General features: G+C 42.4%; 1 protein-coding gene across 5 annotated transcripts in view; it reads left to right on the top strand.

The window, feature by feature from the left end:
* The window catches only part of SYCP2L (synaptonemal complex protein 2 like), a 176,545-nt gene that overhangs the window by 53,692 nt on the left and 96,937 nt on the right, over positions 1-25,916 (top strand). For all 5 annotated transcript variants that reach the window (XM_083187927.1, XM_083187926.1, XM_083187924.1 and 2 more), the window contains 7 exons: positions 11,531-11,565; positions 13,207-13,349; positions 15,677-15,726; positions 20,896-20,941; positions 21,964-22,056; positions 23,681-23,741; positions 24,246-24,382. In XM_083187927.1, the coding sequence (XP_083044053.1) occupies positions 11,531-11,565; positions 13,207-13,349; positions 15,677-15,726; positions 20,896-20,941; positions 21,964-22,056; positions 23,681-23,741; positions 24,246-24,382 (565 nt within the window). The remainder of the gene's footprint in view (positions 1-11,530; positions 11,566-13,206; positions 13,350-15,676; positions 15,727-20,895; positions 20,942-21,963; positions 22,057-23,680; positions 23,742-24,245; positions 24,383-25,916) is intronic.

Below are 25,916 nucleotides of genomic sequence, written 5' to 3'. Positions count from 1 at the left end.
ATAGCTTTGCACAGAGGGGATCCTCTATGTACTATAATAAACACAGACTCCACGTGTGCGAACCTTATCGCACGTGGTACATATACTATAATAAACAAGCAGCCCAAGACACTATACCCCGTTAAACTACTTGTGGCAGGCAGAAGTACAGTTTACTAAACACTTAGGTATGATATGCTTTTAAAACACGTGGCTTTCACTTATTGTACTCCGGGTTCAGCGCTAGCACTTCCCGAACCCCGCACCGCCGCGGACTCGGCCTATCCAGCAATGGAAACAAAATAAATACTTCCACCCTTTTGCTGGTATAGGTCGGGTCGCACGCCTGGTACTGAGTTCTGGAATGTGGAGCGGACGGACGATGCCCCCAATTGTTAATGGTAATTAAAATATAACCAGAGTGACGATAAGTGAAAAGCGTTGGTTACGTAATAAGTCCGCAACCAACGTACCCTTTATACCTAGCTACGTGCGAACAAAGCGTAGCGCAGCGTAGCGTACCTTTTATTGTATTATGTATACCAAGAACCAATACCTTAATCAGAGATTCCTTCGCAGTACTTTGTCTCTAATCTGCGAATATACCTTATCGGACTGTGTCCGCAATATACCTTATCGCTATTATGCGAATAAACAGACACGACCACTGAATAGGAATAAGGAGATTAGAACTCCGTAAAAGGTTTGTATTTAAGTCCCTAATGGACAAAAGGGGGTTACAGAAATAAGAATAAACAGGTATAACAGGTGATACAATATACTAACAATGAATACTAAACAGACTCTGCTAAGGGGAGAGAAAACAGATACAAGACACAATCAGCCAATCAATACAATAAGGATAAATACCGTTAATGCAACCGTTTACCCGTCTCATCAAGTATGCGAAGCGCAGTCCGGTCAGAGCTCACTATCGTTCAGGAATGAACTATAGTCCGGTAGGAAGGTCCAGGGAAAGTTAGATGTGCCGAAGAGACTTTGGCTGCTCTGGGTCGCCTATCTTATAGGGTCAGAAAGGAGAGGTCAAAGGCCATTCTCATTGGTCAGAGATCATATGTCCGGTCCACTGTGATTGGAGGTTAGACGCTGTACCTGGTCTGACCAGGTGCAGGGGAGTGAACTTTAAGAGTCCTTTGTTTGGTGGTTTCGGCGTCAGCAGGGATAAGAACTGGTTTAATCTAGTTTCCTTTGTTAACTACTTTCAACAGAAACTGTCTTTGAGTTATGGATTATGTCCATAACTATCGGGCAGTGTACATTGTGAAATATTCGCAATGACCGGAATACTTCGCATAATGAACTGAACGGAACGGTACTAAACACGATACAGACAGATGTATGCAGGGCTAACTAAGCTATGTGTGGCGTTCTAAACATTTAACTATATTTTACTTAGTGTCAGTATGTATTTATGAATTTATGTGTGATAGTATGGCTACTCTTCTGGTCCACTTTGCCACGCATACTCGGGTATGGAAACTTTATTTGCGCAACTCTGCGAACCAAAATGGCGGCCATACTATCCTAAAATGGCGTGTGTGTAACTCGACTTCCATATCATGCATGCAAATTAGATATTCCTGGACCATGGTGGTGAGTAGTCTTGTGAACTTGTTTCTGTGCAAATGGGTCTTTCCTAGTGTTTCTACTGACTTGCACTTTTAGGAAACAATCACTGCATGAGGAGTCTCATGCATTTAGACATGCCAAGAAGGGAATGTGTGGCATGACTGCAGCAAAAATGTATGAGGTCATCTCTATAGAACTATAGAGGTCCATGCACACTATGAGTGTTACCAGCCTGTATGGCCATCGATTGAATGCACATTGCTGGCCGGAAAATCGCATATTGCGTATACACTGAGTGCTTTTTTTGTTTTGTTTAAGGGGTGAACGACTTTCCATAGTAGGAGACAATGGAAAGCCTTTCACTTGTCCTGTCAAAAAGGACGACGGAGCAGCGGCCAGTGAGGATACCTAAAGTGGATGTTGCTGAGCTAAAATCCAGAACTACTGTTCCCTCCGATGAAGATGTGTCTTTTAAAGACACGTTGGATAGAAGAATGGAAAATACTCATTAAAAAAATTATTCATCTTCAGCTGTGGCAATTATATCAGGAAGGCTGATGCACATTCTAAAAACAGGCTTGTCTAGACCAGGCCAGCAATATATAGTAGAAGAGCCTCCTTTTGGAACATCAAGACGATCCTTTCGCCAGCCAAATAGAATGAATAAAAGACTATGATTACAGCATTGCTACCTTTAGTAGGAGCAATGCTTTTAGCCTTTGCTGTAGTGTGGGAAAACTCAATTCAGGACAGATGGATCATTTGTGTAATCCAGTAAGGCTGCAGCATAGAATCTCTAGTGTATCTGCAAAGAAACATATAGAGAGATTCCTGCTATTAGAACATGTGATTCAATTAATAGCATCCAGTGCAATAAAACCTGTACCAGTAGCACAAAGGAAGAAAGGTTTTTACTTTAGCCTGTTTCTAGTAAAGAATGGCGGGGAGGTGGGTTCTCAATCTCAGACACTTGAACACATTTGCCAGTGTGAAAATTCCATATGGAAACGTTAAAGACCATTGTGGCAGATCTCCGAAGAAGGGATTTCTTGACCTCAATAGATCTGAAAGATACATATTAACATATAATTTAAGAGAGCAGGGAATTTCTGTATTTCTATATCCAGGACAGACATTCCTATCTACCTGCCTAGCCTTTGGCCTACCAACATCACCAAGAGTTTTTACGAAAGTCCTCATTACTCTGAAAGCATGTCTAAGAGAACAAAATATAGAGATTTGACCATATCTGCATGATATTCTTATTGTAGACCGATCTGAATTATTGCAGTTGCTATAGCTCCACAGTTGTGTCGGAGCCAGTTGTGTCCAACTCAGGAGATTCAATTTCTGAGGGTACATAAAAAAACAGCAAGTGTTTTAGGTGTATCCTTTCGGAAGAAAGATGCTCAAAGTTCCATCCATGGTCCAGTCAGGTTCGGATGATAAACAGAAAATTTGCATGAAGACCAGGGGCTATTTAGACCTGATCAGTGGGCTGCTTATTTGTAGAGCACCAGTTAATCGCCGGCCAGCCAAAGGGAAATGCTGCCCTGTGAAAATCTAAAATCTTGCTAAAATATCACAGGCCTGAAACTATCTGCAACTTTAGCAACTCCCTCACCATTGACACTCACAGAAGACGGCTAGTTAGCACCCCCATCCCAGGCTTCATGTAAATCAACTTGCGGACGGCCAGCGTTAAAGTAGCAGGATTTTATTGCCGGATGGCCTCGCATGCCTACTACGAGCTATACGCATGTGCATTACGGTTATTGCCCAGCCTGTGAATTCGTAGCCGTGAGATCAGGTTTGATTAACCCCTTAGATCTCTAACTTTTGGGAATGATGACCTTTTCAATAGGTGTAATATTTTGGGCACAGTGGAGAATGATGTGTTTCCAGTCATGTATACAATCTTACGTCAGAAGGATCTGTGAAGTATGGTAAAACATAAGGAACAGAGCAACATACCTCAATCGACCACGGTTCTTAGTCATAACAGAAGTAACACATCAGGTTGGGAGTGCACATTGCACATCAGACAGGACAAGGAAGCTGCTCCTTAAAAGGGAGTCTGGTGTCATTAAATCTGAGGGGCAGAAGCTGCCTGGCGTGATTTCCAAGAACAGATCAAACGTTCTCATATCAGAGTCTTTTCAGACCATGTAACGATAATAACACAATTGAACCAAGGGGGAACCAAAAGCCAGTCATTAAAAATGATAATCTAGACAGAGGAGCATGTTACATCCTTAAAAGCAGTGTATGTTCCCAAGAAGAATACATTGGCAGATTTTATCAGCAGACGGAAGGTCCTTCTGGGTGAATGTGAAATGAACAACAATTTTCCAGATGATCATGAACAAATTTGGGCCACCCGACAAAGATCTTTGACAACTCATTTCAACAGGTAGGTAGAGACATGCTATTCAAGATCATAGGCGTGCGCAGCACATTTTATTAGGGGGTGCACAGTCAAAGGGGTGTGCATAGTTCCATCTATTGGGCGTGTCTAACACCGCCAATTAGGCATGCCTACCATCATCGATTGGCACTGGCTACAATATATCTACAATATATCTCAGCCACACCAGAATCTCCTGCCTATTTCAGTTTTAAACTTCTAATTACTCTGTGTAACAGTACATGCAAATATAGTCATAAACATATATGGATGACGCAGGTATGTAGTAATATGACAATGGTCTAGTTCAATTAACAATGCAAACACACATTATTGATTGGGTGCTTCTTTTAATGGAATACAGTTCTAAAAAACAAAAGTCTTTTGCTGGTATTGCTAGCGGCAGAGATGTTCAGAAGGGTGGGCACAGCATTAGGGGGTGCCTGTGCACCCCTAACACAGTGTGCGCACACCTATGTTCAAGATAGTCTTCACAGAGCATCTGCGGTAGATAACTTTTCAATTCAATGGAAGTTTTCTTCTAGCGTATATGTTTGCCCCATTTTCATTGATTAACTCACATCCTAAAGAAGAGCTAAGAGGATCATGTGGAAGTTAGAGATCGATCCCTTTGACCAAGGAAAGAGTGATTTGCAACAGCCATGAAATTGACAATACAAGAATCTTAGAAGTTACCAATCAGACCAGATCAGCAAAATTATGTCTAAAGCATAGAGATTGAAGGGAACCTGTTGAGAAAAAAGGGATTGTAAGATGAAGTAATCCAAATGCTGTGACATGCAAGAAAGGAAGTCTCTTCGGTACTTGTGTATTATCACGGCGCCGGTGGGCGCAATGTAGTTGGCGTAGTCAGAGCTAGGGTGTCAGCCAGAGTAGTCAAAGTAAGGCAGCGTAGTGTAAAGTAACGAGTAAAGCTGCCGGCATCTGAGGACGTGCTTCACTTACAGTGCCAGGAATCGCCAGATCCCCAACCCTGGCGGGCACCATGTTAGTTGAATGCCCTAATGTCTCAGATGTTCTCAGGCTGTGGATGTAATCCCTGCCCGTCTCCGCTTCAGTGAGACGGACAGTGTTATGGGTTGTGGTGCACGTGCATCTTGTGCACAAAAAAGGATGCATTTGCCAGTGCTCCATATCAAATTCTGGGAAATGCCTCCATTTCAAGCCCCCACTATCCACGTCAGCCCGAAACGTGGCGAGCGCACACATTGTGTCCTCCTGACCTTTTCATACCCCCACTATCCACATCGGTGTGGAGTTGATTTTATAAAGTGTGGCGAGCCACCGAGCCTGAAGCGTGGTGATGGGATGTGGAAAATGAGCCCGAAGCATGGCGAGCGCAGCGGATTACTTCACATGTATTCCACGTCCCCTCGCGGGGCTCGCTGCGCTTGCCACACTTTTATAAAATCAACTCCACGCCGATGTGGATAGTGGGGGTACGAAAAGGTCAGGAGGATGCGTAATGTGTCCCCTCGCCAAGGGTTTTGCGCCATATGAACTCTCTTGTCCTCCACTTGCATGAGCCCCAGAGCCTTTCAATATTTTGGGTATGAAACCCCAGTGTCTGGGTCCATAAAATTGTAGCGATGGTTGATGGTACCCTGCCTGCTCAAATTGTTGTGTGTTGTACACGCGCCAACAGTCTGAGTATCAATGGTTCAATATGCGTCTGGATGGCAGACATCCGGGTTCTGGCGTCATGGCTGGCCACTGGTGTTATGAAACATTTACCGGTCTCACGTGATATGCCACCAAAGAGCCACTGCTGAGGTAGGATACGTCCAACATAATTCTTGCGCTGGACAAATAGACTTTTGTTCACCTCCGGCGTTAGGGATGGGACATCAAATCAAGAGTGCAGGCCTCACGCATCAAATTGTTATACAAAATGGTGTTTTTTTGTGATAACTTCAGGTGTCGCTCTCAAAATTAAATACTTGTAAACTCCTCTGCCCACGAAAAAATAAAACGCAGAAGGGTCAGAAACGTGATGCGACAGCCGTGAAACCAATTTGCACGGAGACTGACCTGCATTTCTTTATGTGGTAGTGCCATATACACTTCATATACACTCCTTGCTCAAATGCATTGGGTGGACATTGAGACAGGTTTGCGTCTGGCAGCAAGTGGAGCTCTTGATAAAATGCCATCGACTACTCCTCCGTCTGTGGCAGGTTAAATATTGGCGGCAGTTCAGCAGCCATTCCAAATGAATTTTAACAAGGAGCTTCAGAAATACAGCCGCAGTTACAGTCGCTTCACCTTTGACTGATTATGCTGACTGCGCAAGCATTCTGACTACACTGACTGCGTAAGCTCGTGCTGAAGGGACACTATGCTGAATAGGACGCTTGTGCTAAAGGGACACTACGCTGAATAAGACTGTACGTAAACTATTTGATAATACACAATACACAGTGATAATAGACCAGTACCGTCTCTTCACATGCATATTACAAGTTATGGAAAAAATGTATTGCTTGGAAAGGGTTTTCTGAAGATATCACTGATTCTACGATGGCACAAGGTTAAAAATGTTGTGCAGTGGTATTTTCACAAGGCCTGACTGTTTACAGCTATTAAAGGTCAGTTAGCAGCTTTATATGTGCTTCTAGGTAGGAGATTGGCAGATGAAAACTTACTGAAGAATTCAGCAAGGCCATTTAAAATAATTTGTCCACCATTCAAATTCATTGTGGTCCCAATCTAGTTCTCAATTTATTAATTAAGTAAACATTTGAACCTTTTACAGGAAATTCATCTCAGATTTCTGACTTGAAAAATTGTGTGTTTAGTGGCAATTATGTCAGCTAAGAGGAATGATTGCGTGAATTACTGGCCTTGTCGGTGGAAAAACCATACTTACGCTTTTTCCCTGATAGAGTGGAATTTAGCACAAATACTACTTTTCTATGGTGGCAACAGCTTTCCATCTAATCCAAGGGATCATATATTGAACCAAAGAATGAGAGATATTGGATCTAGTCAGAGGAATTTACATTAATAGACTAAGGGCATTACAAAATATAAACCAGTATTTGTACAGAAGTAAGAAAGAAGGGATGTGCACCCACAAAGCAAACTGTTTAAAGATGGAATATAGACTTGATTACATTTTTATACAAGAATGGAGGTAGTGATGTTCCAGCTTTAATTGATGCACAATCAACCAGGGCAATGGTGACTTCATGGGCAAGGAAGGCTTGGACTACTAGAAGAGACATTTGTGAAGTAGCTATCTGGTCTTCAATATATATTTTTTGTAAACATTACGCTTTCAATGTTTCTACCACCCACTTGGAGGTCATGTCTTGCAAGATGCTCTTGTAAAATAAATCATAATGCATGTTGTTGTTATTATTATTATTATTATAATTTTATTTATAAGGCGCCACAAGTGTTTCGCAGTGCCGTACAAAGGAACAATACAGGGAAACAAAACTTGGCATAACATTGAATAAATAACAAAAATACAGTACAAATAAAAAGCGCCACAGATCAATACACATTACAGCTTGGATATAAGTAGTGAGGACTCAATCAACATACAACTAGAGGCTTGAGGCCAATGATGGAGAGGAGTATGCAGACGAAGATGGTCACTGAGTGTTGGAGTAAAGGAGAGCTGTGAGTGAAATGTGAAGAGAAGTGGGCTTTGACAACAGGAGGGAAGAGCGCCCTACTCGGAGGAGCTTACAATCTAGTAGGAAGGGGAGACAGACAGATTACAAGAGGTGCAAGCGAGGGGGTGGTGGTTAGATAGCAGGATGTAAACAGGAAACAGGCAAGGGGTCGGAGAACCAGCTGGTTTATGCAGTGGAAGGGTACGCTTTGATGAATAGGTGAGTTTTCAGTGCCCGTTTGAAGCTTTGCAAGGTCGGGGAGAGTCTAATGGAGCGAGGGAGTGCGTTCCACTGAAGGGGTGCAGCACGGGCAAAGTCCTGTACTCTAGCATGGGAAGCAGTGATCAGGGTGGAGGAGAGACGACAGTCGTCAGCTGACCGTAGAGGGCGGGAGGGTGTATGAATGGAGATGAGGTTAGAGATATATGGAGCAATGGAATTAGAGATGGCCCTGTATGTGAGTGTGAGGTGTTTGAAGAGGATTCTGTAGGGGAATGGAAGCCAGTGCAGATTTTGTTGAAGGGGAGTAGCAGAATTAGAGCGGCGGGAGAGGAAGATAAGCCTGGCTGCAGCATTGAGGACAGATTGGAGAGGAGCTAGTTGGGATTGAGCGAGGCCGGTGAGAAGAGCATTACAGTAGTCAAGCCGTGAGATGACCAATGAGTGGATGATCAGCTTAGTTGCACTCTGTGAGAGAAAGGGCCTGATGCGAGCAATGTTGCGTAACTGGAACCAGCAAGAATGGGCCAGCGTTTGGATGTTGTTTATCCCTCCCCTTTATTCTGCTTTGGTATGTGCCAGTGTTATGGCTGCCATAAGGATTGTAGAAAATTTGTGAATTATACTCATCGATCATTCAATTTCTTCTTAGGGATCCTATGGCAGCCATCAGAGTGCCCTCCCCTTGTAGTGTTTTTCCAGAAACTTATATACGAGGACCATAGGCGAATCTAGGGGGTGGTCCGGGGGTGCACAGGACCACCCATTAGACCATTTTGTAGCTGAGGGATGGGGCTTTCCAACGAGCCCAGCCCCGTGTCTCTAGCCCCCTGGGAACCGGAGATACTGCCAGGCAAAGCTGGAACATTTTCCCAATAGGATAACATGGGACCCGCTAATTCTGACCCCCACCCAGTTCAACGGCTGCCAGTTCCCACTTCGGCATAATGACTGTTTATGTTCTTTGAGGGCAGATTTCTCTGGAACCAAACAGCCCAGTTTCACGGGACCAATATCATTCGAAGCCAACTCAAAAGTTCTTCAATATGATACTGGTCTCATGTAAATGGGTCAGTTGGTTCCGAAAATATAGCTGGTTGGTTAAAGGGGGTAGGGAGAGGTGAGTGGTTGTCTCTCCCCCTCACACCAGAAAATGCATGGACTAGGCTGGTGTATAAGGGGTCAGCCTGGGAATGTCCCTGCATGATCCTGGGACCATATTCCCGGGTAAATCCCTGCATTTTCTGTTGTGAAAGGGGTATTATTTCAAACAGCCGTGACCTGCAGTGATCTGAATACAGCTGGGCAGCCCCCTGCTCTCTGCCCAGCTGTCAATGACGGTCTCCCCTGCAGCTTCTGCTCCAATTCTTCTCCCCGCTTTCATGGCCGCCCCTTTAATCATGTGGTGCCGGCGCCCAGCATGCTCCCCCGACGTCACGCACAACAACAGCACATACAATATTTCAAATGTCCACTCGGCTAATGGGGACACCAGGAGGGGAGAGGGAGCGTGCTCTGCGCTGCGCTCTGCTCCTCTCCCCATAGAAGCAGCTGCACCGCTCTCCATCTCTCCCTGCAGCAGCAGCGAAGGCTCATATAAAACTTTACAGTAAGTGGCATTTTTGGGGGCATAGCTTAAGGGATGCTACAAGTGGCGGTATTACGCATAATGTGTGGCTTAATGTGTAAGGGGCATTAAGGTGTGCCGCATAATGTGTAAGCGGCATTATGTGTGCAGCATCATGTGTAAGGGACATTATGTGTGCAGCATCATGTGTAATGGGTACTATGGTGCGCGGCATCATGTGTAATGGGTACTATGGTGTGCGGCATCATGTGTAATGGGTACTATGGTGCCATCAAGCAAGAACCCCCTAGCAATGAGCACTTAGGTAAGCAGCACTTATGTGGCAAATAAGTAATTGGCATTATGGTTTGTTATATAGTATGTAATGGGCATCATGATGTGTGGCACAATGTGTAATGGGCAGTATGGTGTGTGGCACAATGTGTAATTGGCATTACGGCGTGTGGCTTTATGTGTAATGGGTATTACGGAGTTTGCTAAAATGTGTAATGGGCATTACTGTGTATGGTCTAAAGTGTAATACCACACCCCTTTTTGTGATGCCATGCCTCCTTCCCATGAGGCCACGCCCCCTTTTTGCAGCGCGGCTACACTGCGCAAAGGTCCCCCTGCTGTTGTGTCTAGATCTGGGACCACCCATTACCATAATTCTAGATTCGCCTATGACGAGGACACTCTAAACACAAGGAGAGAGGGAAGGAGTGAGGTTATATACTAGCAGGTGGCCGGTCCCTAGAGGAACATGCGTTCTAAACTGAAGGATTATCCCAGTGCTATGGCTGTCATGGGATCTCTAAGAAGAAATGGAATTATCAGAGCGTATAATTCATTACTTTCTTAAAGATGGTGAATATTGACGAGGATGATTGTCTGTGTTGGTGGTTCTGTTGCTATGGGGCCCAGTGGTTCGCCTTCATGCAGTTCACATTAGCCTTTGAGCTAAAGTTTGTGAATTCTCCAGAGCTTAACACATCATCCTTGTTTTTCTGAGATTGGCCATAGTGCTTATACAGAGACCCAATTGCCCTCTGCTGTACTTCCTTCTCCTCCATTCTTATCCCCCTCCTTTACAACCTGCCCCTCTACTTTGAATGACACATTTGTCCATTTTGTCAAGTGGCATTGCTGTTGCTCCTCTGACTGCACAGGGAGCAGTGAATAGAGGGACCATCCATAACCTACACCAATAACAGACTGGGGGCGAGATTCTCTATTACAGAAATGCGGTAAAAACCCTGTTATCGGGGTTTTTACTGCATTTCTGTATTCTCTAACCCCCCTCCGCAGTGTCACCGCTGCGGAGGGAATCGCCAGCAAAAGCTGGCGGTTCCCTGCAGAAGCCTATGGGCTTCTTACCGCAGCGGTGTGTGAGGGATCCGTCACGGATCCCTCCCAGCATGCCCTGCAGCCGGCGCGTCAGTCTGCGCATGCGCAGACGGACTCCCGGGTCATGGACCCGGAAGTCCAGCAACGGCGCCGCATCGCAAGGGACAGCTCTTACCGCAAGAGCTGTCCCTTGCGTTAATGACCGCATATTTTAGAGAATATGCGGTCATTAGAAATGCGGTGGCCGGCGAAGAGGGCTGCGGATTTTAGAGAATCCCGCCCTGGGGCTGTTCCACAGTAGTGTAACTGGCACTACTGGGGAAATAACATGTAATTGGCGCTAAATATGTGCAAGAGCATAATTGCTTGGCATTCAAATTCAGTGTCTGAGATTGTACTCCCACTTTGTTTCATGTTTTAAAACTTGTTTCATGCACAAATGAAATATATTTGTGTGCAAATCATGTGGTTGATGTACTTATTTAATATAAATGCAAGATACCTCCTTCAAATATAAAAATATTCCAAAATACGGAATAATCCGTTATCCAAATTTTTTCTGATCCCAAGCATTTTGGGTAAGGGATACTCAACCTGTATTTAGCAGACAAAGTTTTAGTTAATAGTGTGTGTGTGTGTGTGTGTGTGTGTGTGTGTGTGTGTGTGTGTGTGTGTGTGGAAAGGGGTGGGGTATTTCTTTTGTAAAACAATTTTTTCCCCGATTTTTACCTCACTCTTGCATAATTAAGTAAGAGAGTTTTTCTTTCTCTTCAGGCAAAGTTTGTCCAGAAAACTGTTTGAAGTTGGAGGTATACCATTGCTATTTTTTACGTATAAGCTCTGCATAGAAAAAACACTACAGTTCACGAGGGTTGACATGCTCAACTAAGCAACTGGGGCAATATATCATGTAAACTTTAATCATTGATTCTGATCATCATAATAGAATCACAATGTGAAATAAAGTTCAAACTGTAATTACAATACTGAATTAACAAAGTGCAGGTCCTTCATTGTATGTTTAACACATCAAATATAACCTTTATAAAAAAAATAGCTAATTTTATTGTTGAACAATATTGGATGTTCACTAATGTGCTCCAGATTTAAAAATTCAACTGGATTCATTAATATGTGGTATATTTGGCATTTAAAAGAAAAGATTTCATGCTGCCATAGAGCTTAACCATTTATAATAAATATTGGTTAAATTCTTTAAGATTTTATTTTATTTGCTTATTTGATTAGATTAATTTGGGAGTTTCCCGGTACTTGTTTCCTAGCACGGCCACAACGATCATAATCACAGTCATCGGGGGTAAAATCGGGGCCATCGCGGGCATCGCATGCGCAAAAAAATCGGGTGCGATGGGCCAGACGCGATGCCCGCGATTTCCCCATAGAGAACAATGTTAAATGCCTCAATTTACCCGCGATGACCACGATTTCCCATAGGAAACAATGTGAAATGGCTCAATTTACCCAAATTATCATAGGAACAATGGTAAATGGGCCAAAAACACCCCATAACATTGAAATGTCCCCCCAAAAGTAGTTTACGCCACCACGTGATCAACGTGAACCCGAAGCGTGGAGAGCGCAGCGAGCCCGCGAGGGGCGGCGGTACGCGTCCTCCGACCTTTTCATACCCCTACTATCCACTAGGGCGTGGAGTTGAGAATAGAATAGTGTGGCGAGCGCAGCGAGCCACCGAGCCCGAAGCGTGGCGAGCACAGCGGATACCTGTGAAGCCCGCGAAGGGACGCGTTTACCTGTGAAGGTATCCGCGTCCCTTCGCGGGGCTCGCTGCGCTCGCCACGCTATTCTATTCTCACTCCACGCCCTAGTGGATAGTGGGGGTATGAAAAGGTCGTAGGACGCGTACCGCCGCCCCTCGCGGACTCGCTGCGCTCGCCACGCTTCGGGTTCACGTTCATCGCGGGGTGGCGTGAACTACTTTTGGGGGGACATTTCACTGGTCAGGGGGGTTTTTTGGGCTTTCTGGCCCATTTACCATTCTTCCCTATGATGATTTGGGTAAATTGACCCATTTAACATTGTTTCCTATGGGAAATCGGGGTCATCGCGGGTAAATTGAGGCATTTAACATTGTTCCCTATGGGGAAATCGCGGCCATCGCGGGTGGACCATTTAAGCATTTTTAGGCGCACACGACGCGACCGACCCGATTTTTCAATGCATTTCAATGGAAAAATCGGGGGCGTCGGTCGCGTCGCAGGCCACTAAAATTACCCCCGATGGCCAAGATTTGTGGCCGTGCTAGGAAACAAGTACCGTTTCCCTGTTACTCTTTTAAATATAATGAAATGCCACATAAACATATGATTCATAGTTTAGGTATACAGTATATGTATTATAGCTTTTAAAATAAGTAATTTTCATGTTTCCTTCAAAGTATAAGAGTTTAATTATATCCTTGTTTTATATAGATTATGATGTGCAGATTGCTATTACTGAAGTCCTGTGCAGGATGGCGACGAAAAAGAAAAGGGATTATTTTGCTTCTCGATGGTTTGAAGATGGCAGTATTGCAAAAGCCTTCCAAGAAATCAATGAAAAGGACTTTGAAACCGTATGCATCATTTACATTGTGATAACGTGATGTCTCTATTATTTTCTTATTGTTTGTCTGCAATTGTACATATGCAATTTTTATTATATGAGAGAGAGAGACTAGTAACTCATACGATCTGTGGAGTTTAATTAAAACAGGATTATGTTTTGCTTGGGTGTTTGAAAATCTTGGTGACTGGGATTTGTGCAGTTATGTACATATTTTTCAGGGCTAAATAGGCCACGCATCTGGGACAAGTTAGTGCTCTCCTGCTTTTGTGGACTTTTAAATTGGCCACCCATGTTGCAGTATTTAATGATATATCAGAAAATACTCTGAATAGCGCTGCTTTTGACGTCAAACGAAATGCTATTGAAAGTATTTAGTTAATTGGCATATACATAATCCTGGCTTATGTACGATTTATTACATCCATACTGCATTAACATGTTACACTAATACAGTTTTATCTTTTTAAAATTTTTATTAATTTTCAGTTTAAACCTACACCAAACATTAAAGGGAATATTCTCTGTAAATTTATGTTACGGCAATCCTTGTATCCCTGAAACTGGCATGTAAGGGGCCAAATAATTGGGAAACATTAGGGAAGGCTTCTGTGACTACCAGAAGTGGTGTGATTTACAAAATTGTAAGAGTGGGTAATGGTGTACAAATACTAATTACCTTAAGTAGTGAGAGGGCTAAGGTCCTAGATGATGAGACTGAAGATGGTGGTTGCATGTAGATGGAGTAGGTAAAAAATGCCTAAAGAAAAAAGTTATTGGGGAACAATCTAGTCTTCCACCTACCTCTAGTAGAAAAATACATAAAGTTCAATCACCAATCCTAAATTTGATTGTATTTCACTGTGGCCCAACTAGACCATATGGCGATTAAGTTGCTTTGACATGCCAGCTGAGGAAGTAAAAGCCACTAGAAAAGATTTTTAAAATGTTTTTCATCTATACACCTTGTAACCCCAACACTATAGAATCGATCATGTGAGTTAATTCTCATTACAAACATTGCAGTGTCTGGTTCATTGTAGATACGTTTTTTACATTGTTTTTGTTAGACCATAGTATACATCAGTGGTTCTCAACCTGTGGGTTGCGACCATTTCATGACTGTGAATGGCCACACGTTTGTGGCGGCCTTTCTGTGGTTACTTGCTTGTTCCTGTAACAATAATTGTCTGACGGGGTACTTGTTTCCTAGAAGGGCGCCCACGATTTTGATCTTAGGCATCGTAAGGGAAAAAATCGCGTCGGTCGCATCGCATGCAGCCAAAAAATCGCATGCGATGCGACCGACGTGATTACCGCGATTGTACATAGGGAACAATGTTAAATGGCCCAATTGACCCGATTTCACATAGGGAACAATGTTATATGGCCCACAGACCCCAAATACCCACCCTGAAGTGTGAAATGGCCCCCCAATTGTTAACGCCACCCCACGATCAACGTCAACCCGAAGCGTGGCGAGCGCAGCGATACGCGTCCTTCGACCTTTTCATACCCCCACTATCCACTGCGGCGTGGAGTCGAGAATAGAAAGTGTGGCGAGCCACCGAGCCCGAAGCGTGGCGAGCCCCGCGAGGGGACGCGGAACACGCTCCCGAAGCGTGGCGAGCGCACACGGATTACTTAATGTATTCCGCATCCCCCGCTGCGCTCGCCATGCTTCGGGCTCGTATTCCGCATCCCCTCGTGGGGCGCGCTGCACTCGCCACGCTTTGGGCTCAGTGGCTCGCTGCGCTCGCCACACTTTCTATTCTCGACTCCACACCGACGTGGATAGTGGGGGTATGAAAAGGTCGGAGGACGCGTACCGCCGCCCCCTCGCGGGCTCGCTGCGCTCGCCACGCTTCGGGTTGACGTTGATCGTGGGGTGGCGTTAACAATTGGGGGGGGCCATTTCACACTTCAGGGTGGCTATTTGGGGTCTGTGGGCCATTTAACATTGTTCCCTATGTAAAATCGGGTCAATTGGGCCATTTAACATTGTTCCCTATGTAAAATCGGTAATCGCGTCGGTCGCATCGCATGCGATTTTTTGTCCGCATGCGATGCGACCGACGCGATTTACATTTTACCATGCATTTCTATGTAAAATCGCGGCCATCGCATCGGTCGTATCGCATGCCATTATAATGGCATGCGATGTACATGCGATGCCCGCCCTTCTAGGAAACAAGTACCTTTTTATGTATGTTGTGAATCTGTAACTATTACAGTAGAAGACTATAAAGTAAAAAGGTAAAGAAAACACAAACAATGTAATGGTCTTTGTTTTCTAATTGCAAGCTGTGAAATCATGGTCTCTTATTTTTATTTTAGGATTCTCGGAAATTTTTGAATTATCTTAATTCCAAGATTCAAGATAAAAGGTAATATGCATAAATGTTTCTACATGTAGTAATGGTTAATCATGACTTCCCTTAGGCAAGTTTTACGTTTCTTTTTTTTTTTTTTGGCAATTTACACCTACACAGGAGCAAGTTTGCCAATTTGCAGCTTATCAAATTGTTACCAGTTAGTGACCATAGAGGAGATTCATCAAACGTTTGAGAGCGAGAGAACGTGAAAGATTCCCATAGCAGCTTCTAGATCTAATTTATCTAACACGGTCTTCAAAAATAACAGTAAATAGCAGATTTGATGCTATGGGAAGCTTCTTCACTTAATTTCCTGAAGTGTGTCAAATTAAATCCGGCAGTTACCACCAAACATATCTAGTAATTTCACCATTGGTCTGGGAAGAGAGAAACCAAAAGGCTACATATCGTGAATGATCAATATTGTCTATTATGGGGGCCATATTGGAACTACAGAAACCTAGTCTGCATTTATTAATTTATTTAGCATAGAAATTCCTGTCAACAAGTTAAAGAGCAGGCCCTTTTTACATACGCCGCATTTCCTAAAGCATGTTTGTACAAAATAACTAGCCATATGTGTCACCAAATTTTAAAAAATATCTGCTTTATCTGCAGATTTAGTTTTTTACGGTGGAATTAAGATCATCCATAGATATCATGGGTGAGATTTAATAGGATGAGATATTCAGAAAGTGAGAGATTTTGTGAGAAATCTCCAGTTTTTTTAAAGCGGCAATCATTTACACTGCTAAATCAGTTTGATTTTGCAGTGTAAATGATTGCCGCTTTAAAAAAACTGGAGATTTCTCACAAAATCTCTCATTTTCTGAATCTCTTATCCTATTAAATCTCACCCCATGTGTCTATTTTTGAAGAGCATCCATGCCAGCTCAGATTAGCAGTCAGACATATATTTCAGTTTTGTGCTCTACCCTCTGAGTTAGCAGTGGCACCAGCAGTCTTTACGAAGACCACAGTCTTAATAGTGTTTGACTCTCTTTACAGTAAGTGTATTTTTATTATTTTTAGATTAAATATACAACATGGAGCTTCTTAATTGGCTGATAAACTAGTCTACCTAAAACTTAAATGTCCGATATTGCACGCTGACGTGGAGCTTTAATATGTAACCTAGTATAAATTTATATCATATATAGTACATTGTTAAATGGTTGATTGACTTTATACATGCCATAGGTATTAATCTGCCATCTGTTCAATTACAAAAATATTGTACTGCAAATTAGGTCACAATCATGGCCCTCTTAAGAGCAAAAGTAATCAATATTTAAGTATACTGGATCTGATTTGGTAATAAGACAATTGGAAACCATGGTAGTTTCAACCCCAAATATTGACGGAGATGTTGATGTAAAGGAACAAGTCTCCTCCAATCCTGTCAAACGAATTGTTTGTTTCCTCCTCCTGCTCAAACCAATAACATTTTAACTTCACTAGCTAGTAGTCTGTGTCTTGTAGATTCTGTAACTGAAACCATGACTCAGATCAGAAAGCAGCCTTCATCAGCATAATTGATCACAGGATTTGCTGATGTTCATATCGGGGTGTGGAGTTAAAGGATATGAGATACTTTATGACCTGCAAACTATTTCTCCTGAACTGCTGAATGTTTACATTGTACAGTATGAGTATGTAAAAAGAAATGACAATACCCATGCAGAATATCTCTGCTGATTGCACTGTAGTATTAATTGGGTAATAAAGAATAATAGAATTGCCGTAGGTAGTGTTCACTCTAGCTTTTTGGTCGGGCAGGGCGCCCGGGGGCGGTCCGGGCCCGCCGACGTCACTAAAGAGGGTGTGCCTGGCCGCCGCCATCACTACAGGGGGCGGGCCCGGCCCCGCCGATGGTGCCGGCGAAGCGCCGGGCATCACCGTATAAGGCGGCTCTGGGCTTCCCCGTGCAAGCAGTCGGGGTAGGCACCAGGCTGTTTAAGAGGGGAGCTGCTAGCGGGGCAGGGCGCATTTTGCCCTTTAAAAATCGTGCAGGGCGCAACGCCCCGCTAAAACAGCCTAGTGGGAACACTAGTAGGCTTAAATGATCTGTTTTTGTTATAGATTACCTATGCACCTCCTCCTGACATCCCATCCTTCCTAACAACCTGGACTTCCTCTTCCCCTGTATCTTGAGACCAAGTCATGGCCTTCATCAGTCCAGTATTATTTCAGCCCCTGTACAATAAGTTCCTCTGATGTCTTTGTAAGATCTAAGCATTTCTCTATCCTGCATAATGAAAATATCCATTTCAATCTTTACAGTGGTTCTTTAGTTAATTTCCATTTGGGAGAATTTAGCTTCTTCTTTTGGCAAGTCTATCTGCCATAAGAGTAAAGGGCCCTGTGTGTATATCACAGAAACATCACACATTATTGATACACCACTGTATCAAATTGTCATGAACCTGGTTCCTTGAACTCTTACCATTATCCGTAAGTTTTTCAGTGTCGGCACTCATGGAGCCTGCGAGGTGTGGGTCTGACACAGAGTAAAAACTACCAGTGTATAGGTCTACAGTAGTGACTACACCAGGCATTCCCAATCACAGGCCTCAAATCACACCAACAGTGCAGGTTTTAGTGATATCCAGGCTTCAGCACAGATGGTTTCATCAGAATCACTCAGGTACTGTTTAAGTCACCTGTGCTCAAGCCTGGATATCACTAAAACCTGCACTGTTAGTGTGCCTTGAGGACCGTGGTTGGAAATGCCTGCACTACACTAACCAGTATCTCCCCCACTATTAATTTTCCAAATGTATCTGCTACTACGAATGTTGTTTCAGAAGCTACTAGCTCTAAATAGGAAGCCTCAAATTCTTCCTACAACTAAAGTTAAGTTCTAGTTATTACCAAAATAATAATCTGTACATCAGATAGTATCCATTGTTTACCTGAATTCAGAGGCAAACTGCATCTGATAGGAATAAGGTAAGAGAAAAATACATGGTTTTCCCCCAGTACACTAATACCCCTTTTCCATCTACAAGCCGGGTCGCACCCAGGATTTCGTACTCGGCTACAACCTGGGTGCGACCTGGCCTGCGAACCCATTCACACTAGAGTCCCCACCCAACATAATGCCGGGCGAATGGGGTCGGGGAGGCGCTGGCAGATGAGAGCATCTCCTAGCGCCGGCTTTTGCGTTATAGTGAATGGGACCAGGGTCGCATCGACCCCGGTTACCCGTTTACACTACACAGTGACCCAGGTGGAACCCCGTGTTCAACCCTGGTCGCTACCTGGGTAGAAATGCTGGGTCTCACGACCTGGGTTATTTCTACAAGCCTAAAATCCCGCGTTTTGCGTGCTCCCGTGCAAAAACCCGGGATATTTAGGCTAGTGGAAAAGGGGTTTGAATGACCTCAGTAATTAGACTTAAAAACTGCATTATAATTAAATTCCGAGATCTTGGTAACATATATTTGCGCAAATGAATGATTAAGCCCCCAAGCCATCGTCAAGGCTTTTATGTATATTGGGGGTCCCTATTACTATATCTAGGTGCGGGGTGCGGCATTCCAAAAAATCAGCATAAGCCATAAAGCTCAGAGCAGCACACCAGTGAAAACATTAAAGTGTTAATTAATGGAAGTGACAGGAGTCCAAAGCTATATATAAAAAGTGATACAAATGAGGCCAATCTTAATCAATGTAGTTTTAATATGAAAAAGTTATGAAAGATTCTCACAAAGCATTGGAAAAAAAATTAAGGATGACACACAAAGATATTCTTTTGCAAACACTCTTCTAAACAAATAGGGTTACAAATTAGTGGTCTATCTCGCAAAAGAAGGTGGAGCAATTCCCAATATCCAGATGGCTCCCAAGTATTGTACACAGTTCTACATGTGGGATATTGTGTTTATCCTTGTCTGGGCTATAACTTTGTGTCAGTGCAAATTAGCCAAGATCCTACTTGGCAAAACATTTTTGGGGGGAGGGACCTAAAATCCGGGTCTATGATGTTACACGTGTCATATAATTTGTGTGGTAGATTAAAATGTCATGTGAAAATTGATATATTAATAACTAGAGTCGCCACACAAAACTTATGATCACAAAATGTTATTGGATTCCAAGCAGGTCAGAAGGGAGCGAACAGTTCTATATTGCCTCAAGGATCAATTGCAAGTCACCTGTAATTAAAATAGAGTTTTTAAACATAAGGTTTTGCATTTTGCCTAATATCTCATCATCCACAACACTAAGAATGCTTCTTTTGGATCAGAGATTTGCATTCTGATATTTCAGAGCAAACTAGTGAAAAGCCCTTCAAATTGATGGCTTAGTCCCTATTGGCTCCTACCTCCAATCTCTGTCTTTACAGCTCCCTCTCTCCATATCCAGGAAATTTGAAAGCGATCACTTTGTATTCACTTTCTGTTAAGGAGTAATTTAGTCCGTCGAGTGGCCTCTATTGGTCACTGGCGGCACCTCACCTCAAAAAATTGAGGAGGACTTGACTGTAGTACAAAAACCTATTTTCTTTCTTGCTGATTTGTTAATCAAGTGGGATAACTTAATGATAATGTACTGTCCTATATCGCAACTAATTTTGTTCTAGTTTGACAACTGATGGCTAACATCTGATGGGTCTTTCTGACAATACTTTATAGACCTTGGTTTAAGAAAAATGAAATTTGGTAGTGTTTTCCATAGCAAGTAATCAGACTCTAGCTCTTACTTCTCTGTTTGTCGAGAAAATGCTAGACCGAATCTGGTTGCTATTGGTATCAGTAACACTTGTTGTTTTTTTGTTGTTGTTGTTGCTTTAGTAGATGTACCCCTTTGACTCTGAATGTGCAACCCGTAACTTTAAATGGCTTTAAGCGGCCTAGATGTGAGGCAGGTGGATTACAAAGTTTGCTTAGTAAGACTTCACGTACATTAAGCCAACATGCCAGCAACATTGTGTTAGGGACATAAGATGACCAATGTTTCAGGCACTAGTAAGCCTGCTCGAGCGAAAAGCTACGAAAGCTAGTCTCCTACCTTCTATTTTTGTTCATGTTTTAGAAAGCTATGTAGTTTCACTCTCTGCCAGCAGATGGCAGTGTTTTGGAGACTCACAGACACTAGACATATATACAGTATAGATTGTTTAATCTGACAACATATATTATTTTGTTATACCATGATCCTATTTCTGTCTTTTAGGGTCTACACCTTTCCTTGTAACCATATTTATACTGATGTGGAAGAGGTAATTTTAATGTTTACAGTTTTTCCACGATCTGACACAATAACCAGCTCAGCTATTATTTACTAGTGACTTTAAAAATTTGGGTGGCTATTCAATCCTGCCGATTATTTCTGACAGGTGGAAATATCAACCATTCGACAAGTTTAGGTTGAATTTACATAGGACCTATACTATAAACAGTTCCTTTTTCCAACTGTCAGAAAGATTTTGACAATTGGAAAGCCTATGGAGTAAATGGCTGCAGATTGTCAAACAGCCGCAGATTCAACAATCCAGCGGCTGTTTTCAACAATGCATATTTGTCTTTTTAAAAAGTCAAATCTGCACAGGTGAGTCCTGGCCAAAAATGAATGGGTTTGAATACTGTTGGCCGATATTTCCAACTGTCGGAAAAATCAACCAGGATTGAATGCCCCATTTAGAGCAATGCGACGGTCAGTACACCGACATCGGAATGCCCACTGTAAAATGCCTGACAGTGGGGATCCTGACTGACGGGAGCTATTCTCCCTCGTGGGGGTCCATGACCAGCTTAGAGGTAGAATAGAATTTGTGGCGAGCCACCAAGCCTGCAGCAAGTCCGCCCTGTCTGAGTACCAGCCATCTGGATTCCGATGGCTGTATACTGACAGAATCCCAACTGTCGGCCCGTCATACCACACCATAGTGCAATATGATGTATATGTAATGTGGCATATGTGTACAGGGGTCCTAGAATGGGATGCATTCAGCATGCCAGTGATTGGGATGTCTGCCTTTTTGCTGGTAACCTGATCTGTAGTATGCTGGGAACACTTGGCTATGAGGGAGGACGGGCTGCAAGGGGGGGGGGTTGGTTTCCATAGTCGTTGATTTTAAAAAAAAGTACTACGTTTTTTATTTACAACACTTTGTGTGACTAGTGCCACAGTATTGCTATCCAGCTTATATATACCGCCATTTTCAACAAATTTATTTTAGACTGTGTGCTTGTTACGAAGTGATAACCTCCCACCCCTTACCTTTTTTCTATCTGTTTATAGTTGGTAAAACCTCAGGATGAAAAACTTGAATACTTCTGGATTGATTTTAATGTTGTGAGTCAGTGTGTTTCCTTCTACATTCAAAACAAAGTGGTGAGCATTGCCAACATTTCTATATTTTTGTTTCAGCGATATTTAATATGTCATCAAAATGTAATAAGTAACAAAGTCAGTGGAAATTTGTCTGGGAATTCTAATGGATCAGGGATGCTTTCATCTTAGACAATCTCCATTATATTCATATATATAAATAGCACTTTATGGAGCAATTTCAATGCCCAATCTGGGCTAATATTTACCCGACGCCGCTCAAGGACTTGATTCCAGTGGAATGATGGTACAACACTGATGTCCTCAGATATATACGGCTTGGTGGAAGAAGGAAGTTCTATTTGTATTCCCAATCGGGTGCAGGGAGCCAACAGAAAGGTCAATATGCTCACAGATAGGGAGTAGGTGGAAACGGCCAATTGCTACCACAATGTGGCGATGAGAGCTCCAAGTGTAGTGGTTGTCCAGATGTAAGTTATAGCAAAGATATCCAGTACACTTTATCAGTTTTTGTCCTAAAATGCACATAATTGTTCATGAGGGGTTTGCTATGATTACATATGTCACACTTTTATTTGTTTGCTTGCTTTTATTGCATGTCGATAACGGCCTATAATCTATTGCACTCGATTTCTCACCCTATGCGACCAAGCAGGATTTGTTTAAAAAATGATTTACAAAACAAGACATTTTCTAGCCGGGGGAAGATAAAAACAGGAATTGCATGCATGTGTGTGACTTTATTTTAATATAATTTAAATTGTGTCCCTGAAAACATGCTTTTATTCTACACTCTGATCTGCCCTGCTTTCTAACATTTAGGGGCAAATGTAACAGGGCGTGAGAATCAGAAATTGAGAGATTTTTGGGAGAGTTTTCGCTTTTTTTTTTTTGTTTTTAAAGGGACAGTTACATGGCAAAATCAACCTGTTTTTTTAGTGTAAATGATTGCCACCTTAAAATAATGGGAAAACACTCCAAAGATCTCTCACTGTCTGATTCTCACATCCTATTATATTTGGCCCTTATTACCTGTAAAAATTATCACATGATCGTAATGCACTGATAAATGACACTTCTACTGCAGATCTCGTACTACATTCCCTACATTACCTCGCCAAACTATAGACCAGTGGTTCCCAAACCTAGTCCTCAAGGTAGCCTAACAGTTCAGGTTTTAAATATATCCAGATGGTTATATCAAATTGACTTGGGTATTAATTTGTTCAAAGAGGCCAGGCATGGAAATACCTAAATCCTGGTACCTTGAGTATCGACTTTGAGTATCTCTGCAACAGTAATTATACTGTAAAGGTGCCCATACACTAGTAAGATTTATCTATAGATCTGGCTGGTTGGAACAAAAACATGGTTATGGATGAGTGACAGTTTGTCAGTTTTCCAGCATTTCCAAGCAAATGGTCAACTGTCATTTGCTCTCATCCATAACCATGTTTTTGTTCCCACCAGCCAGATCTGAAGATAAATCTGTGTGTGTATGGCCACCTTTAGTTGTTATCTATAAATAAGGAAAATAAAGCGGAAAATACTCCGGCAGTAGATTTTTTTTTTTTTCCTAATGTGCAATGCTAAAAGTAACTGAAAATCAGATTACTGCCTACTCTACATCTGTTTATGATGATTTTTATTTTTTTATTTTTTTTAGAGTAGCCTTTGGGATTCAGTGAGACTTTACAAGGAGATGGTCAGTGGTTACAGCTTGCAAGGTACTTACTGTTTATGTGCATATAAATGTATGTGTACATGTATGTATTTGGATGCATTTAGCATCCCGATAAATGTGATTCCTGGCAGTCACAGTACTACCGCCAGCAGACCGGTGCTGGATTGTCGACATCGATTAGGATGCTGATGTTAGAATTAAGACTGCAGACATCCAAAACTTATTAATGCGGGTAACGTGTTAAACTGGGGGGAGTGTTAGGTTTAGGCACTAGCGGGGGACTTTGGGTTAGACAGCAGATGGGAAGGTTGGGATTAGGTACTTAAAAGGGGGGTTATGCTGTGGGGAATTAGGTTTAGGCGGCGGGTTACGGAAGTTATGGTTGAACCTCAGTTGGGTGGGTGGGGGGGGTGTGGGCAGGAGTAAGGTAAATAACCTGACCTCCGTCAGGATTCCCTCCATCGGGATGCCGGCATCTGTATTCTTACCGCCGACATCTCATGGGTTTGTAAGGTTTTTTTTTTGTTTTGTTTCTTCTTTTCCTCAGATGCCAATGGAGAGCAAATTCTAAACATATACTTAAAGAGCCCACTGAGTGTTAGCTTGATGAAGATAAAACACCTCAAGTTTCATTTTGGAAATGTTCTTGACATTTATACAAGCATTTGCAAAACCTATGGCCAGGTACGTCAAATACTGTAGTAGGCTCTGGGTTTTTTGTTTTGTTTTTTTCTCTAACAGGAATTATATTTTATATGACATCTGTGGCTGAAGTGTCTAATTCTTTGCTGGCCAATGTACAGTATGGAGCTGATATCCAATATTGGGCTTGCTCACCAGTAGCCAGTTAGTTTAACACCTTCAACACTTCTGCTAGACCTCAGGTTCACAAGTATATGGCAGAGAAAGAGGAACCCCCTTTTGACCTTCACAACAATTTATGTAATGGTCGTAAAAAAGTCCCTTTTTTTAAAGAGGCATGGAGTTGGATATATGCTATAAAGAAAAATAATTAAATAAAAAGAAAGAGGCGGAGAAACACATATGTGAGCTCTGTATATTCGTACCTTTTGGCGATTGATGCAGTCTCTTGATATGAGGACCCTGTTACTTCTATTCACGAATGACCAGTAAGCCAGCTACCCTATACATCGACATAGTAAAAAACAGCTGAGATCATGGGGAGTGTAAAAGATTGACAGAAAAACTTAACCTGCTGGTCTGTGCAAATGATATGCAGGAGCATCAGCAAGTGGAATCTAGAAGATTTACTTGGATACAAAATATACTTGCTTGCAACTTGGACAGATACCTTTTTAAATACGGTTTCAAACACATGATATTCATTTACTCCTAGGAGTGTATTCATCCTTTCAGCATATATCTATCTCCATGCCTTATTAGAAATAGGGACGTTTTTGGTACTTGTGTATTATCTGGGCTCCTGATTTTTTCATTGCATGCCACTACTTAAGGCATGCAATGCAATGCGATGCGATTTTTCATTGTAAAGACCTGATTTTTAATTGTATAGTCAACCATGGGTGATTTCATACCCCCACTATCCAACTACGCATGGAGTTGATTTTATATAGTGTGGCGAGTAAGGAAGTCCATTTATTTATATATGCAAAGTCTATCTAATTTATTTATGTCGCACGCAATCAATAAGAGAATGTCCAGATTTATAATCAATGAATATTATTTATAAGTGTAACCAGATGAAACAGTATCATGGATAATAAATATAACAATACAGGTATTATACTTACTAACGATTATTGCTCCAGCATCCTTAAATAAAGCTAATCTCAGTGATGTGTATATATATGAATGTGAATACAGAGCTTGGCGGGGGGGGCGTGGCTATGAGGCAGTCGCCATTTTATAATAACTAATTGTCGGCCATCTTAGCCAGAACACATGTTGGTCTGCCGCATGGCATTCCGCCATCTTAGATTCCTCCACATGGCACACAAAAGAACCTTTACACTCTACAGGCTCAAACAGCTGCCTGGCAATCACACATAAACTGCTTGTACATTCATATATTCTGCCCACAACATTTACTTAATATTACCTCTAACCTGCATCATGCGATACTCACAATCCTGAATAAAACTTGCACATTCATCAAACACACACTAACCCTGCAGCATACACAATTTGAATATCATTTAAGCTACAATGTACTTCTGTACAGAACACTTAAATGGCA

Source organism: Crinia signifera, chromosome 5 (genome assembly GCF_055691185.1).
Source record: "Crinia signifera chromosome 5, ASM5569118v1, whole genome shotgun sequence".
NCBI lineage: Eukaryota > Metazoa > Chordata > Amphibia > Anura > Myobatrachidae > Crinia > Crinia signifera.
The sequence above is the reverse complement of the archived record's forward strand: the minus strand, read 5'-3'. Positions and strand labels throughout refer to the sequence as shown.